The sequence below is a fragment of the Muntiacus reevesi genome, chromosome 5 (genome assembly GCF_963930625.1).
Source record: "Muntiacus reevesi chromosome 5, mMunRee1.1, whole genome shotgun sequence".
NCBI lineage: Eukaryota > Metazoa > Chordata > Mammalia > Artiodactyla > Cervidae > Muntiacus > Muntiacus reevesi.
Window position 1 is genome coordinate 97,288,857 of NC_089253.1, and position 15,864 is coordinate 97,304,720.

Sequence of the window (15,864 nt, forward strand, 5' to 3'; positions counted from 1 at the left end):
TCAGCCTTCTGCCAAGAGTGGGCCAAGCCGTGTGGATGACCTTGAGCCCCCTACCCAGCCCTGCCCCTCCCAGAATGAGAGGTCTCCTTAGTGGGGCTGGCCCCGCCCAGCATGGGGAGTGAGGAGTGGTGCCTGCTGAGGACAGGGAGGGTGCGTTCATGTCTCCACGTTGCCTGATACCCAAACCTTCTGGGGATGGAGGCCCCCGAGAGGAAGACAGGCAGTGCTACCCCCCAGCACTCCCGGACACCTGGCAGAGGCCCCCTTAGGTGTGAGCAGGTCGACACATAGAGATAGCAGCTGCACAGTCAGGCTCAGAGAGGAGAGGAGAGGGTGGCTGGGTGGCGAGGGCGGGCAGAAGGCACAGGGGCGTGGCCCTGGAGACATGCCAGGGTAGGACTGCCATCCTCACCCGAGAAGAGGGCTGGACGGTTAGCACACGGGGACAGACAAGGTGGACCAGCTCGTAGGAATTAAAAACGCAGTATAGCCTTGTGGTAAGTTCAAGGCAGGGGAATGGGTTGGGAAGAAGAACACAAGGAAAAAGCCTTGAGAAGTCTCAGATCAGGAGGTAACGCTCTGCGGCCAGCCCAGTGTGGCCGGAGGTCTGGGGACAGGATGCTGGGGCTCTCTGGGCTGTTGCTCTGTGCCTCAGTTTCCCCACCTGAGAGAGAGTCGAGGGGTTTGCTGTGAAGACGGTTCCTACATGTGACATGTGCAGACACTTGCCTCGTCACCCGTATTCCAGGAGGGCCGGCCTGACAACAGTGAGGATGGGAAGGCCAGGCTGCTGCCAGCAGTGGCCACCCCCAGGGGCATTGTTCGGGGTTATCATATGACCATGGGGGTGTGGAGGGAGCTCCCGGCCCAGCACTGGCTAACTTCTGCCTGTCATCTGGATACAGCAGTGGGCACTGCCAGAAACAGGAGCCCTGGAATTGGGCGTGAGGGCGTGGGTTTCAGAACAAGCCTTGTAAGCCTGGGCCTCTGGCCTGTCTTCACCCTGTATATTTTATTACTTCTGCAAAGAATTAAACAGGCCATGAATTACAGTTTCTTGTCATTCAAATGAACAAAGATTAAGAAGAACCCCTACCCTGGACATGCACACGTGTGATGACTGTGATGTCCCTGGCCTGCAGAACATGGCTGGTGTGGTTGTGGGCGGGGTCAGGGGGGGTCACAGCTCCAGCTCCCAGAGCCTTTGTTGAACAATTGCTTTTTTTTTTTTTTTGACCTCACCCCACAGCGTGTGAGATCTTAGTTCCTGGACCAAGGATCAAACCCACAACTCTTGCATTGGTAGGTGAAACCTTAACCGCTGGACCACTGGGGGATGTCCACAATCGCCTTTCTCAGGATCTGACAGACTCATTCTAAATAGAAAGCTTTTGCTGGAAAATGTTCAAGGAATGTAATCACTGGCGGATGCAGCTTGGGCAACCGTGGCCCCACATGCAGGATGGCATCAGGGCTCCCGAGAGGGCTGCAGCAGAGCAGGGACCGTCAGTGGAAACCCAACTTTATAATGAATTTTTAAAGAAGCCGTTTACCTGGTCAGATAAAAAGACCGGCAGGAAACAGCGCCCTGGTGTGGCGAGTGGAAGACCTTGGTGAAGCTGAAGGAGATGTCCGAGAAACGAGATGACACCATGTCCAACTGGGCCCATCCCCAGATATACGCTTGGCCACACGGGCGCTGAGTACTGACTTTGCTCATCCGGGTGGCGCTTTCTGGCTAGGGTTAAGCTGTCTTGGGGGGATGTGGATCCCTGTGGATTTTAGGAGGCCATCTTTTTGGGGTTCAGTCCAGGGAGACAGACCTGGTCTTGAGCAAAGCAGCTGGTCCTAAGGGGCTGCAACCTCCGGGAGGCCTACCCTGCTCAGCCTGGCCTGGGCGTCTCTGCTCCTCACCCTATGGCCCTGGGTGCTTGGGCCCTCTTCAGTGGGGGCTCTGCCCAGCCAGGCCCCTCCTCCCCTCCTCCCCCTCCCCTCCCTTATACTCCTGGACAGAGTCTTAGAGGACCCACAAGGCTCCTGGGGGCTGGGGGGCCAGGTAAGGACCACAGCACAGCTGGCTCCAGCCTTCATGCCCAGCCAGGACCCTGCTGTGGCCTGCCTGTCTTTCTTACCTGCCCCATAAGGTGGTGTGAGCTCTCTACCCAGGAAGCAACAGTGGTGACCAGGCAACTGTTTCCCAGCAACCACGACCCAGTGGCCCAGAGGCGAGCAGGTAGATGGGGAGGGGCTGGAGGCTGGCCTGGGAGCAGGGGCAGGGAATGACTAAGGTTGGAAGAGGGGTGTTACATGCACAACTCCCACCCGGATCCTCCATCCTCCAGGGTCATTCCTGAGCCTTCTCAAGATCCCTAAGTCCATGCCCAGACCGCGGGCCTGACCCACTGTGCTTCAGCTGCTACCCTTCACCTCCTCTCACCACAGCCTCAGCATGTGGAGCCCTCACTTAACAAAACGGAAAGTGGAGCTCTGCAGACCCATGCCTCCCCAAGGGTAGATGGGGCTGACAGCCAGGTCTGGGAGTCCAGGGACGTTGGGAGGGCCTCTGGCTGCCCTGCACGGCCCCTTCCTCTACCCTCCAGAGCCTTGCACGGGTCAGCAGGGTGTCTCCCCTTAGGATGCCTTCGCTTGCTTCCTGTAGGGTGGACGGTGGCCCCCTGCAGTGTGTATCCACGTCCTAAGGCCCAGAACCTGGGGATGTGACCTCACTTGGAGAAATGGTCTTGGCAGATGTGATTATCTGATGGGCCCTAAATCCAGCGACCAGTGTCCTTGTGAGAGGGAGGCAGAGAGCAGGAGACACAGAGGGGAGAAGCCAGCAGAAGGTGGGACAGTGGCCGAAGGGCCACAAACCCTGTGGAGGTACACCTGGAGCCCTAGAGGCCAGAAGAGGCAGGAGGGACTCTGCTCATACCTGGACTTCTGACTTCTGGGCCAGCCCACCTCCCCATTCCTCTTGTGGCTTCCCATGGGTTCTCAGGAGGCAGCCCCCTGCCCATGTGGTACCACCGAGAAATCAGACTCAAAAACTGCTTTATAACCTGAAGCTGGTGAGGGAGCCAGCCTGGAGGCAGCCTTTCCCACAACAGGCCATTGGTCACATCTACAGTCTGGAGCAAGGCAGCCCAGCATGAACTGGCTAGCCTCGCAGGGCAGACGCCTCTCCCCTCTCCTCAGACCTGGCTGTGCTTGGGCTGAGTACCCTGAGGGCTGAGTACCCTGAGGACAGCAGGGGACAGTCAGCCCCTCTCTGGGAAAAGGCCCAGTGCCCCTCCTGCAGCGGTAGTTGAGGGTCTTCCCGGCCTCCCACGGGGAACTGGCACCTTTGCCGGGGCTGGAAGTCCTCCTTAGTGGCCCCCATGCAGCCTCTGGCCCCCTCTGCTCAGAGAGGCCTTCCTGAGCACCCTCACCCACCCGACCCCTGCTGCATCCCCACCCCTGACCCCCCACCCCACCCCTGCATCCCCTCCACCCGTCCCCTGCCTCTGCCGCACCCCCACTTCTGCCCCCCAACCCACCTCTGCAGCCCCTCTACTTCTCCGGCTGCTGCAGCACCGGCAGCCCTGCAGACCACATGTCCTGCCCACAACCTTCTCGCTCTCTGTGGCTCCTTCCCACAGGACACTTCTCCCCCCATCCCCAGTGTGTCTGGAGCTGCACCGGCTTTCCGAGGGCACTCAGCAAAGAGTGGGCGCTGAGGAGGGAGGGAGGGACAGAGAGAGGGGCCCTTATACCCTGACTTTGGCCGCAGTGCCTGGGTCAGAGGCATCAGCCATGGAATGAGACCCTAGGGCCTGCTTAGAATTCTCAGGGAAGGAAGAGGCTCTGGGGTCACAGCCGTGAGGCTGTGAGTGGGACTGGCATCCACTGTAGACAGACTATGTCTGGATGTGGAGCAGAGGGGAGGGGGCAGGACCGCCAGGCCTTCCAGCGGTACCTGGGTGTGGGGTGTGATGGCCTGGTACCTGGAGAGGCCCCCGACCACCCAAGAGCCAAGTCAGGTCTATGGGGACCCAGGGGAGGAAGGCCAGCACCCTCAGGGTCCTGGTGCCACCTGGGGTGGGGGAGAGGGCGGCCTGGGGTGTCTCTGGGGGCACAGGGAGCTGAGGTTGCTTCTATCCTGTACTGCTCATCCCCCACCACTCCTGGCATAGCGATTAGGGTGCCTCCCTGGAGAGGCTCCTGGGGTCTCCAGGGGTATGGCTGCTGCAGCCCAGGTCTCTCATGGCCCAGTGGAAGTGCCAACAGCACGAGCCTATCGCCAGTGCACCTGAGCTGAACAGGAGCCCCCATGCTTTATTACACCAACAGTTCATTGTGTCTGTGACAGAAAGCCCTCTGGGAGTCCCAGGGCTGGGGCGTCAGGTGTGGCCTGGGCCTGGGCGGGAGTGTAGCACTACTGGGACCCACGGACCCCGGCCCCCCTCCACCCAGCATCGGTGAGGGCCCTCCTGTGGCGGTGATGAGGCCGGGGATGAACGGCATTACCAGACAGTATTAGACAGAAGGACCAGATCTAACCGTGTCTGGTAAGACGCCCATCGGCCGGCTTTGGTGCAGGCAGTCTCGTCCGGTGGCCCTTCCGGGAGGGGTTGGGCTTCGCCCACCACCGGCCCTGCGTCACCTTGAGAAAGCAGGAGGGTTCAGCTGGATGGCAGGACCCCTGGAGCCTCCTAGTCTGTGGAGCGGCCCCAGGAGGCCCGGTGGCCCAGCCCAGGATCACCCCGAGGAGAGCTTTCCTGAAGACCTGTCTTCAGAGTGGCCCTACAGGCACACATGTTTGAGAGCACAGCTGGGGAGCAGTCTGGCTTCCCTGCTCTGTTTCCCCGGTCAAGGTGGCTGTGGCACCCTGCGGCTTCCTGAATGGCTCTCAGCCAGTTAATGAGTAACAGCAGGGCCAGGCAGACCCTCCCCTCCCTGCGAGAGCCACTGGGGTCCAGGGCAGAAGGGCCGCCACAGTGCCTGTGCTGAGTGGGTCTGGGGCGGGTGTCCTGGTTTCAGATCAGAACGATAAAATAAAGGGCCATCCAGGCTTCAGCGATTTGGGACAATGTTCCCAGTCTCACCTACGAGGCTGCGGGGGATGGGGGGAGAGCAGCACGGGATGTCCACTGCACTGGGCGCCTGGATGCACCCTGTGCTCCCTGCGGCCCCAGTGGCCTGAGGGAGTGTGGCCTCCTTTGTGGAGCAAGAGGCCACTGCCCGCAGCCCCAGCTGCCTGGGACCTCTGAGGGCAGGGCCTGGACAGTGGCGATGTGTTGGGGGCCCTGGACACCCGTAGTGAACATCTGACTCTGTGTGGTAGATGGGCCAGGCCAGGAAGGGAAGGCGAGGGCTGCCAGCTCTGTACCAGCCAGAAGGCCATTTCCCTGTGTGGCTGTTGACGTGCCTGCTGGCCGCTCTGTGAGGAGAACCTAGGCTCAGCCACAGCCTGTGAGTGTGCGAGAGGCCAGGACTCCCCAGGGCCCCCTGCGGGCTGGTGGCCCTTCCCAGGTCCAGGTGTCCTGGGTTTCTTGGGGAGCCCCGAGGGCCCCAATGTGGCAGAACCGGCCCTGCACCTGGACTTGGCAGTGGTCTCCCTGGTTGGGCCGGCCTGCAGAGTTGAGACAGGTTGTTTGCCTGCCCCCAGTTGACTAGGCCTCGGCCCAGCTCTGGGGTCCAGGAGCTCAGGATCACGTGTCCTCGGGCCACTTCCCGGCAGGTGGTGGGTCACCTTTGAACATCGTTACCAGACAGTGTTAGAGTTGAGCCGAGAAATCCAGCACTGTCCGGTAAGATGTCCACAGAGGCCCTGGTGCGCCTCGGCCCGAGGATGTGGGATGGATGTGGGTGCCGCACCCCCTGCAGGCAGGGCCCAGTGGAGGCAGGGAGGCCTGCCTGCTGCCCCTCACTTTCCCAGAGCCAGGCGTGGGGGTGAGGACCTGGGGCCAAGGCTGGAGATGTTGTTGGTCTGCAAGGTGGCCCACCCAGCTGGGCTCACCTGGGCCTTCACCCTCCAAAGCCTTTGTTGTGCTCTGTCCCACCCACACCTGTCAGGTGTGGTGGCAGCAGCACCTGCTTGGGTGCCATGGGCAGGGCCCAGACACCCGCCTGTCCTACTGCTGATCACTGGGGGCGGGCCTGGTGCGGCTGCAGGAAGCCTTTGATTCTGTGGGCCAAGAAGGGGCGCAGACATGTCTGGACCTGGGGGAGGGCCCTGCCCCAGGTCAACTTTCTGCCTTGGAGCTGCATCTGGAAGCCACTGGGGCAGGACTGCGTGGGCCAGCTGACTGTGGGTGTCAGGGGCTGTGGTAGTGTGGGGCCTTGGGCAGAGAGGATAGGGCGGGCCAAGTTGCGGGAGGGCGGCCCCGTCGCTGCGAGCAGGGCCCCAGCGTCATCATTACCAGGCAGTATTAGAGACCAGACACCATCCAATGCTGCCCAGTAAGATGGCGATGGCCACCCCGAATTGGGTCTTGGGGCCGCCCAGCTGGGATCAAGAGGAGACTCGATGAAAGGGCACCCAGCAGCCTGAGGTATGAGGGTTTCTTAAAGCACTGAGGTGGGGAGGGGCCAGAATGGCCGGGGCTGGAGCAAGTGTGTACCCTGGGACCAGAGCACCAGGTAATCCCCTCTGTGGGGGCCCCACTCAGGGAAGGCGGGCCTGCAGTGCCTGGAAGCGCCCAGCGGCCAGGACCACAGGGTGATCTCCCTGCCCAGTCAACTCTGGCAGGCCAGGTGGGACCACCAGCTCTGGGCATGGGGTGGGCAACTTAGGGGGTCAGGGTGTCCTGCCCACAGGTGGTGGGAGTTCAGGGGACAGGAGCAGGGCAGGACCCTCTTTCCGAGTGGTCCCAGGGAAAGGCCCAGCCCCTGGGGGTCCTGGGTGAGCATGTGTCTGAGGCTCCCAAACACAATCTCCCATGCCCCTCCCCCTGCCTTTGTCAAGAGCGCAGATGAGGGTTGGGGCCAGGATGGAGGGTGGCTTCCAAGACCTGGCCCTCCTCTGGCCCCATCACCGAGAGCCGTTCCCGGGGCCTGGGGTCCCTCCATTCACTGAGCAGCCTGTCACCAGCGCCCTACTGTGGCATAGCCCTGGGGTTCTGGCTGCTGCTGGCTCTGAGGTCCAGGGTGAGATGGTGCCGGGACTGCAGGAGGGGTGCAGGAGGGGCAGCCTGTCCAAACTGCCTGGCAGTCACTGTGGCTTGTGTGCCCAGAGCACGTGAAACAGCAGCCCCCAAACACAGAATACAGGGCAACAACCCCCAGGTACATGGCGGGGACTGAGCCAATTTTGAAGGCACCCCAGGATGTCTGTTCAGGGTGGGGGGTGAGGAAGTGGGCAGCTCTGGGGTCCCACCCTGCTCAGAGTCTGCATGTGGGGCCCCTGCAGGGAACTGAGAGACCCCCAGAACACTGCTCTGAGGCTCTGAAGGGTCCTATCCTCTCTCCTGTCACCACACAGGCAGCATACTGGCCTGGAGAGCTGACCAGAACAGCTTCTGAAGTTTTCTGGCGCCTTCTACCCATAGAGTTTGCAGGGAGAGGGTGTGAGCCCTGTGCTGATCCCCCCACCCTGGGCTGACCACAACAAAGACTGTGTCCACCTAGTCCCCGGCCTCAACTGGGTTCACCTGGTTCTCTGGCTTCATGCTCCAGAAGGGCTGACATTTCTCAGAGGGCCTGACCAGACTTAGGCCTGGTCTTGGGGGAGATGGGGCTTTCCTGGTGGCTCAGACGGTAAAGAATCCGCCTGCAATGCAGGAGACCCAGTTTGATCCCTGGGTCAGGAAGATCCCCTGGAGAAGGGAATGGCTACTCACTCCAGTATTCTTGCCTGGAGAATCCCATGGACAGAGGAGCCTGGTAGGCTACAGTCCATGGGGTCACAAAGAGCTGGACACAACTGAGCGACCAACGCTTTGCCTTTCTTTTACGTTTGGGGGACACACACAGTGATGGGGCTTCACAGGTTCCTGGACCCTCCAGGTGACCGTGTCCAGGCTCAGAGAGTGGTGCCCTTGGCCGGGATCTAGGCCTTCAACCTTCTGGCCCCAACCTTGCCTTTCATTGTCCATCCCTCAGACCTGTAAAGTCAGTTCACTTTTTTCTGAGCTAAGTGAAGTTGTTTAGACTTCACCTTCAGAGCTGAGTTAAATTTCGGCTCCACTCCCAGTGGTCAGGCCATGGGGGCTGAGACTGGGCCCAGGATCCCTCCTTGAAGCCATCACTTGGGCCAGGTGCCTCCCTTGTCTGACCTCCAGTGCACTCAGCTACTCATGGCCAACTGTGCTAGGGGGCCAGTGAGGGCCTGGGAGACCCCACAGGCCCTGGCCGGCCCACCTACAAGAGGATGGATGAGCTACTCCCATTGTCTGCTCCCTACCAGCACAGTGGCTGTTACATTTTCACTAGGAGGCAGAGACCTGGGGCTGGTGGGCAGCAGAGTGCTCCCTTCTGAGCCCCAGGACAGAATCTCACTCTTCTCCTAAACTCAGAACCTGAATTCCACAAGAAAAGACTGACACCCTGGCCTGCACCTCAGTCTGGCTCTCATATGGGCCGAGGGCCTGACTTGCTATGCACCTGGCTTGGGGTAGGCTGGTGAGTCTTACTGGTTGACATGAAAAGTGAAAATAAATGTTCCCTGTTTCCAAGTGCCCCCAGTGATGCTTTCTTGGCCAGTTGTTGGTAGGAATGAAGCCAGCGTGCGGTCCCTGGGTGCGGGGTCTGGTTAACCATCACCATTCCAACGCAGCTCGGCTGAGGACATCTAGGAATCAGAGCATCTCCTGTTTGCAGAGCAAATAGCCCACCTGGGGGGCACCCAGCCTGCCGGGTCTGGCGGGTCCCACCTGCACAGGACAGGGTGGGGTGGGGAACACGAGCCCAGCGTGAAAAACCAGCAGGCTGGTTAACCTGCCTGACGGGCCTTAATCAATGGTGAGGCCAAGCAGAGAACAAAGCACAGAAACCCAACCCCTCTGCGCGGCCGGATCAGCCAGCTGGGCAGGGAGGCTGGGGCGGGGGTGGCCCGAAGCTGGCCCATCTGCACGCAGGTATGGTCGGAGCTGTGCATCTGAGGCCTGGCCGCCATCCCCCCGAGCCCTTTGGGGTGCCCTCCCCACACCAGAGGACAGACCAGGCTCCTCAGGAGGCCTGCAGTTTCTGTGGGCTATTTTACCTACTCCTAAATCCACCAGATTTTGTAAGTAAGGTATTTGCAGATGATCAACATGCCTGAAAATGCACAGCAGACTGCATCTATTTTCATGAATACAACACTTCTTTTGCCTATTTCAACTTGCTGCCAATGGCTCTAACTTTGAAGCATTTCATCTGAGTTACTAGAAAAAAAGGAAAACGAAACCAACCCGACCTATTTTTACAGATGCTCAGCCTAAAAGGGTCGAAAGTTCTCCCAGTGGATTAATTAAACATCCTGTGCTTCTGCCCTAGAAGTTTCGTTCGTCAGGAACAGTAAACTCTATACTATGTCTCGAAGATGGTTAACCTCTGTCACGTCAAGGTTTCATTTCCTAAACTTCAAACCTTCCCATGAAGGCCAATGCCTGGGCTATGAAGGAGGCTCTCAGGCCAGCTTGCTCAGGGCCAGTGTGTGGGGCCGAGGCACCGCAGCCTCACTGCTGGACAGGGTGTTTGTGGGGGTGCAGCCGAGGGTACTACTTTGAGTTTAGGTAGAGAATCTTTAGGACAGACTTTGGACCTGACCCCATAATGCGTCGCTGGCAACCCGACCTGCACCTCCTCTGAGGTGGTTCTGGCTCTACTGGCGCCTCAGACAGGGGCGGGTAGGAAACAGCAGTGAATCCGGGCCAGACCGGCTCCAGCCCAATGTGGCCAGTGGCAAAACTGAGCCCTGCCCAGGAGCAAAAGCCCAGAAACCCAGAAACGGCTTAGAGCTGCCGGCGTCTCAGGCCTCCCTGGCACCCGCTCTGGGTGAAAAGACACCTCAGAATCGGCACTTCAGTGGCCGACTCAGCAAAGGGCTTTCCTGAAGGTCTCGTGGCCCTCTGGTTGGGAGGGAAGACCCCCACCACCCAGTACTGGTCCCATGGACGTGGCCTGTGTACGCTGACTGCCCTGGGCTGTGGGGTGGCTCCAGGCCCCCCAGTCTGCTATCCCGACCCCCGAGGCCCACCTTCTCCTCGGAGAGGAAGGGCCACCCTTCCCCGAGTCCTTGCCCCACTGGACTCTGTGGCCAACCGGCTGTCGCCACCATCACACCATCCTCCCCAGGTAGGTGGTGAGGGCCCCGAGGGAGGCTCTCGGCCCAGGGTGGCTGCCTCCAGCTCCTCCACCTCCCGCACCAACCTGCCCCAACAAGTTCTGGGCCTGGAGGAGTAGGGTAGGAGCCCCTCCCGCCTCTGCCCACAGCCCGAGCCTAGCTGGGCCCCTGTTTCTGGGACCCACCAGGCCTCTGTGTGGACACCAGGGTCGCCTTGGCGCCAGTCTCCCCAAGTACCTGTCAGCCCCTGGTCCGTGGCCCCGGCGCCCAGGTCTGGCTTCGGCCCGACCGAGAGAACTGCCTGTCGCCTGGGCAGACCCGAGGCCCACCGCCTTCGGTGGAAACTCCGCACAAAGGAACCCGAGGTCCACGCGTGTGCAGTGGATGGCTTGCTGGGCCTTGGGGGAAGTTCTGAGAGCGACTGGGAACAATGGAGGCGGCGCCGGGTAGGGCTGGGAAGAGGCGGCGAGGCCCCGGCTCGCCTTACATGTAGGGCCTCCCCCCCTCCCCACGCAGGTGCCTGCTCCAGGCCGACCAATCTCCACTCCCGGCGGCCGACAGGTGTGTCCCCCGGGCTCCCATAGGCCGGGAGGGAGGCAGCTAGTGACGCAGCGGCCGGGCGGGCGCGGGGCCTGCACACATTCCTGCCCCCGCCTCGCCCAACTCACCCGCCGGCCAGGTTGAACAAAAACCAGGGCAAGGAGCTTCAGCAGGGACTGCACTGGAGTGTGTGAGCCGGTGGCCAGGGCGGCTGGGCAGCAGCTCCTGTCCAGGCGCTGGGGCCGCCTTGCCGAACCAGGGAGGGAGCGGAGGGGGCGTCATGCTCCGCACCCATGCTTTTCCTCAGATGGCTCTGGTGATGCCTCTGACCCTTGGGGCGGTGGCCTCCCGCTGACCAAGGGCAGAGACTGGAAATGACCTCTTGGTTCCAGGCCCTCAGCCCCTGTTGTGGCAGAAGTGGAGGGTCTGCTTTGTGTGGGTCTCTCAGAACCCTTCTCCTGTTTGCCCCCAGCCCACCGCTATGGTCAGGTGGCCCGGATCAGGCGCGTGTCATACCGGCCCACATGCTAGGGGAGTCAGGCTGCTGAGAAGGGTGGGGGGTCTGCCTGGTGACTAAGGCCTTGGCAGCCCCCGGGGCCCACATTTTAGACCCCTAGACTGGGGTGCAAGGTTTTGTGTTGGGGTTCACAGGGTGGGAGAGACAGGGCTCCAGTCCAGCTGGACTTCATGTTTGCTGTGTGCCCCCAGGGAAGGGCCTGTAATGAAAGGACAGTGATTCCAGTAATTAGCCCAACAGTAGACAGATCCCAAAGGCCCAGCTACTCTCCATAATGAACCCAGCCACCGTGCTGGAAACTCATGTGACAGGGCTGTCCCTGGGCTGCTAGCCCTGGCCTTACTCCACCCCGGGAGGGGCTCTGTGGCCCAGAGGCTGTCCTCCAGGGATGGATGAGGCCAGAGTGCTGAGTCACCCCCAGAGGGCTCCCTGGCAGCTGCACAACTCCAAGGGGTGCTGTGCCCAAACGTGGGGGATGCAGAGGAGGGTACGGCCCCCAGAATCAATCGTGGGGTCACGGTGGGGGATCCAGAAATCTGCCATGGGCCCCTCAAGCATGGTTCTGAGTTCACTGCCACCTGGACACTCCAGGCTGCTCCATTCCCTGACTCTGGATGGGGAGCGGCCTGGAGCTGGTCTGGCCCCCTGGGCCTGGTGTGGGGTGTCTGGAAGGCAGTCCTGGGAGCATCAGTGACTTCTAATCCTCGACCCTTGGGCCCCAGCCCCTCCTTGGGATTGTCATGATGCCCACCCGCCCTGATGCCCACTCAGGTGTCTGCGTTTGTGTAGGGGTGAGGCAGGACATAGGCATCCCATGAGTACCATCTTTTGAGGAGACTGAGGCACTGTCAATGGACAGAAGTGGGAAGAAGGGCTGTTCGAACTGACTTCCTCCTCAGTCTCACACCCTGCCCTCCCCAGTGCTGCCTGCCAGCGGGGAGGGCCTATCCATTAAGCCCTGAGGGCCAGGATGCTGTGGGGACCAAGGGCCTGCTCAGCTCTGCCAGGAAGGAGCACAGAGTTAGGTGCAGGAAGGGAGACAGTTATGGGGGGAGCCCCTGCCCCTGGAAGGGAGCATCTAAGGGTCGACTGGTTGCTTGGCCTGAGAAGAGGCAGAAGTAAACCTCCTCTTAGTTTCTGGCCTGCCTGGCAGCTCTGATCCTGTCATCACCAGGCAGGGACCCTTTCCTGCCAACTCAGAGGCTCCTCCAGACTCAAAGACATCTGGGCACACACATGGCTTCCCGAGGCTGCTCTACTGGGCAGCTTCCTTGCGGCAAGGGGTCCCCCTACCATGGAGGCTACCCTAGCTGGCCACAGTGGTGCCACTGAGGCCTGCTTTTAGCCCAGGGTCAGAAAAGTCAGAAAGCAGCTCAGCTATTCCTGTGGCCCAGGAGCCAGGCCCGCCCCCACCCCCCACGGTGAAAGCCACTTGGAACATCCCCCAGCGCATCACTTTGAAGAGGGCTATTCTGGTCTGGCTGACTGCCCGCCCTTGACCTTGCAGTGACCGCTCAGTGCTCTCCTTGTCTGTTCTGCCTAAGTCTTGAAAAGGAAAAATGACCCGAGTGAGACTGGGCCCTGTTCTGGCAAGATGACCGAGGAGGTCTTGGCAGGTTTGCATGCATTTCATCCCTCGGTTTTCAACAAAAGTTCAGTTGAGATGTTCCCAGTGCAGGCAACCCTAACCAGCCCAGGTGGAGGTCCCAGGCACCTCTGAGCTCTGCTGATGGCCACCTCAAGGCCTGAGCTGGGGTCATCACTGCTAGTGGAGCAGCAGTTGGCTCCTCCCTCTGCAGAGGCCCTGATCCCTCTAGGGCAGTGCTTCCCAGACGGCCAGGATGCGTATCCAGGAAGTAAGGGTGGGCGGGCCCAGAGCCTCTGGCCTCCTCCAAGGGGAGAGCGAGAACCAGGTGCCCAGGCCCTGAAGGGTCAGTGGGGTGCTGCCCCATAGCACACCAGGCTCACGTTGTCCCAGCCCTCGGGCAGCAGCTATACTGGGCAGCTGGGATCCCTGGAGAAACCAGTGGCCACCAGACAAAGGTTCTGGCCCAGCCTACCTGCTGGGTGCGGATGTTGCCATGGCAGCGGGAGGGGGCGGGGCCAGCAAGACAGGCTGTTCAGGGACAGGGAAGCCTGACCTGGGAGGGGTGACAAAAGCACCCCTTTCCAACTTGGGGACACAATTGGGCTGGTGGTAGAGCTGGTGGTGAGCTGGCCCCCAGCCCCACAGCCCTTTCTCTGGGGCTGAGGCCTCACGGGGCGGGGCAGGCAGGACAAAGGGCCATTGTGCTGTGGCTGCGGCTACTTCCTGCATGGCGGCCAGCCACAGACGGCTGCAGGCTCCCTGTGCCCCCCAGGGCTCAGCCTCAGCCTGGAAGCCAGGCCCAAGAGGGTCCCACCTCGGGTGCCAAGGGATGGCCTTCCCACTGCGACTGTGCTGGGGCAAGGGCAGGGACCTGGAGCCCCTGAGCCTTGGACTTGGGAATGGGACCTCTCTCAGTTTTTAGCCAGCTCTGGGCTCCCCAGGGGACACCTTACTGAGTCGCCTTACCAGTCCCTGTATTTCCGGTTGGGACGGGCTGTTTCTCCTCTACAAGCTCCTCTGACTCACCTCCTCACCTCAACAGAGCAAATACCTGGGGCAGGTGTGGGTAGATGCTGGGGGTCACCAAGCAGCCCCTTGTGGGCCCACTTGGGCAGCTGTCCCTGGGGTCAGCACCCCCACAGAGGGGGCAAGCTCTGTCACTCACTCCTCCCTGGCCCTCCACCAAGTCAGTGGTGTTGACCTACCTGGATTGGGGAGGGGCTGTGGCTAACTTTGCTTTCAGTCGCTGCAACCGGTACTGCCTTGGAAGACAGGAAGCTTGGCTCCAGGAACTGGGAGAAAGGTCTAGTTGTTGGTCCAGTAGGGCAGGTGCTAGTGTCTGGGATCTGGACTTGGAGGTTCTGTCCAGGAACAGGGCTACCCGCGGGGCATGGCTCGGCTACCTCTTCCCACCTGGAGCTATGTGAAGCATGGAGACCCCGTCCCAGGGAGGCCAGGCTGGGGAGCTGTGCTCCAGGGCAGGGGTGGGACTGCAGTGCCTGCACCCCTGGACCTGCTCTCCGGAGGCTTCCTGTCCTTGATCCGTGGGGCCAGTTATTCCCCGTAGAGGCCGCTTCCTCCCACCGTGCTGACAGGTGAGCACAGGAGGCTGGGCCCTGCTGTAATCAACTGCTGCACTGAGAGGGGACCCTCTTTCTTCCACCTTTTGATCTACCTTTCCACTCCTTTTGGCCTCAGCTACTCCCACTTGACCCAAGGACCTAGGACCTGTTGGCTATCCCTAGCTCAGGGCCAAAGGGTTCAATCTAGAAAGCTCAGCAACTATCACTCCAGGTCCCTCACAGCCCCACATGCTGCCCTGAAGGCTTGCTGGTGCCCATGGACAGGCTGGGATTACTCCAGCGCTGGGACTTCTCTCTGGCCCTCCTAGATGAGTCCTGACTGTTTCGTCCCCGCCTTCCTGCCCTGGGCCACGTTGTTCTCAGACCCCATTGTTTAGGCAGGGCCTGGTGGCAACACCCACAGGCTGTGCCAGTGCCGCAGTGTGTTCCGGCAGCCTGACTCAGCCTTGACCTTGACCCTGTGCCTGAGACCCAGAAGCACCTGTGTTGCTTCAAGCCCATCTCCCTGAGGGCCACACCTGGTCACGGTGTCCAGAAAACACTGGGCCAGAAGTCTGAAACCCTGTGTCCATCATTCTTAGACACATTGAGGCCCCCACTGGCCTCTAGGGAGCCAAATCCAGTGGTCAGCCCTCTGGGCTCCTGTGCTCAGCATGTTGGCAGCTGGTCACGCTGCTTGCAGAGCCTCTGCCCAACTGGGCTACCAGAGACCAAGGTACCCTGGCCCTGCCCATCTCTGAGAGCCTGTGGGTTGGGTTCTGGTGCTGTGGGGATGGAGGCTCAGGGGTCGACCCTGTCGGGATCTGTAGCTGGGGAGGACCCAGAACTGTGGAGTTTAAAAATATTTGAAATTAAAGAGGTCCCACTGGTGATGTGAGAACAGGTGCCTCAATTCGATGTGATGAGCAGGGCAGTAGCCCTGTGGCTCCTGCCAAGGCCTTGCCCCAGTCTAAGTGTGAGAAAAACATTAGACAAAGCCCAGCAGAGGGGCACATGATGGACATATACCTGGTCAGACCTCCTGCACAGGTCAAGGTCACAGAAACAACTGCCAGTCGCAGTCAGAGGAGCCCAGGCATACGTGACGACTGATGTCATGTGGGGTCCCGGGTAGGAAATGAGGAAACCGGGCGAGGTGGGACGGGAGCCCACGGAAACGTGCTGTAGTGGCATCACTGGCCAGACAGTAGAGGAAACTGGCTGTGGGCCCCCGGGAATTTGCAGTGGCTCTGCAGTCCGAAACTATCAGATACAAGAAGTTCATTTAAGTATATCTGCAAGAGTCCCACCATAACCCTGGCAGATGTCCCGGGGGCAGCAGGGGACAGAGCAGGTAGCTGTGGGTGGAGGCGTCAGGGGAACCTGAGGATAGAGGCATTGGTGGAGCCAA

General features: G+C 60.6%; 1 protein-coding gene across 12 annotated transcripts in view; it reads right to left on the minus strand.

Annotated features, from left to right (window-relative positions):
* Positions 1–15,864, minus strand: part of TTLL10 (tubulin tyrosine ligase like 10) — a 52,014-nt gene that overhangs the window by 17,002 nt on the left and 19,148 nt on the right. For 4 of the 12 annotated variants that reach the window (XM_065935982.1, XM_065935981.1, XM_065935983.1 and 1 more), the window contains exon 1: positions 1,554–3,350. The exons of 2 other annotated variants lie outside the window; for them this stretch is intronic. In XM_065935982.1, the coding sequence (XP_065792054.1) occupies positions 1,554–1,720 (167 nt within the window). In that variant the 5' untranslated portion in view covers positions 1,721–3,350. Of the gene's footprint in view, positions 1–1,553; positions 3,351–10,483; positions 10,688–15,864 lie in introns of those variants that run through there. 6 more of the 12 variants (XM_065935984.1, XM_065935985.1, XM_065935987.1 and 3 more) reach the window with 4 other exon arrangements.